At 48.9% G+C, this 573-nt stretch overlaps 1 protein-coding gene across 1 annotated transcript in view; it reads right to left on the bottom strand.

Annotated features, from left to right (window-relative positions):
• CMAS (cytidine monophosphate N-acetylneuraminic acid synthetase) overlaps positions 1–573 on the bottom strand; it is an 8,290-nt gene extending 7,717 nt beyond the window's left edge. The window contains exon 1 of the mRNA XM_072399910.1: positions 344–573. Within this exon, the coding sequence (XP_072256011.1) occupies positions 344–519 (176 nt within the window). The 5' untranslated portion in view covers positions 520–573. The remainder of the gene's footprint in view (positions 1–343) is intronic.

Raw genomic sequence — 573 nt, 5'->3', positions numbered from 1 at the left:
ATTATGTTATTTGTATATAAAATGTATTTTCTGCTTCCCATATGTATTATACAGTACTGATCATCCCATCAAAGGTTTCCTCTCCATCTCCTGTGTAGAGAAATTTTATCTGCACGCAGCACACACACACCTCCTATACAGGGATGTCCTATTCTTGTATAATACATTATCAATGTATGCAGAAAACACAGGGGTGTAGGGACCCTCCATGAGCGGGCGTGGCATCCCTATTTCTAGTAGGTGATTGGTCACAAAAAATGGGCAGGGCAGCTGTTCTAGCAAAAGATTGGCTGTTTGAATGGGCGGTCAGCTACCATGACAACAAAGAAAGTGGATGTGTCACCTATCGAATCGTCCGCAGTCTATCGCAGCCCGTAGCACCCAGGCAATGAGCGGCTTCCCGGCCAGTCTCCGGATATTTTTCAGCGGGATCCCCTTACTGCCTCCTCGGGCCAAGACCAAAGCCGCAAGGTGTCCCCGCTTCTTATCAGGTCCGTCCGAAGCGATCTCCGTCGCCATCTTCCCACTCTTCCGGGCCGCGTCACCTCTAGTGACGGAACTTTAATGTGATCG

Source organism: Pyxicephalus adspersus, chromosome 2, assembly GCF_032062135.1.
Source record: "Pyxicephalus adspersus chromosome 2, UCB_Pads_2.0, whole genome shotgun sequence".
NCBI lineage: Eukaryota > Metazoa > Chordata > Amphibia > Anura > Pyxicephalidae > Pyxicephalus > Pyxicephalus adspersus.
The sequence above is the reverse complement of the archived record's forward strand: the minus strand, read 5'-3'. Positions and strand labels throughout refer to the sequence as shown.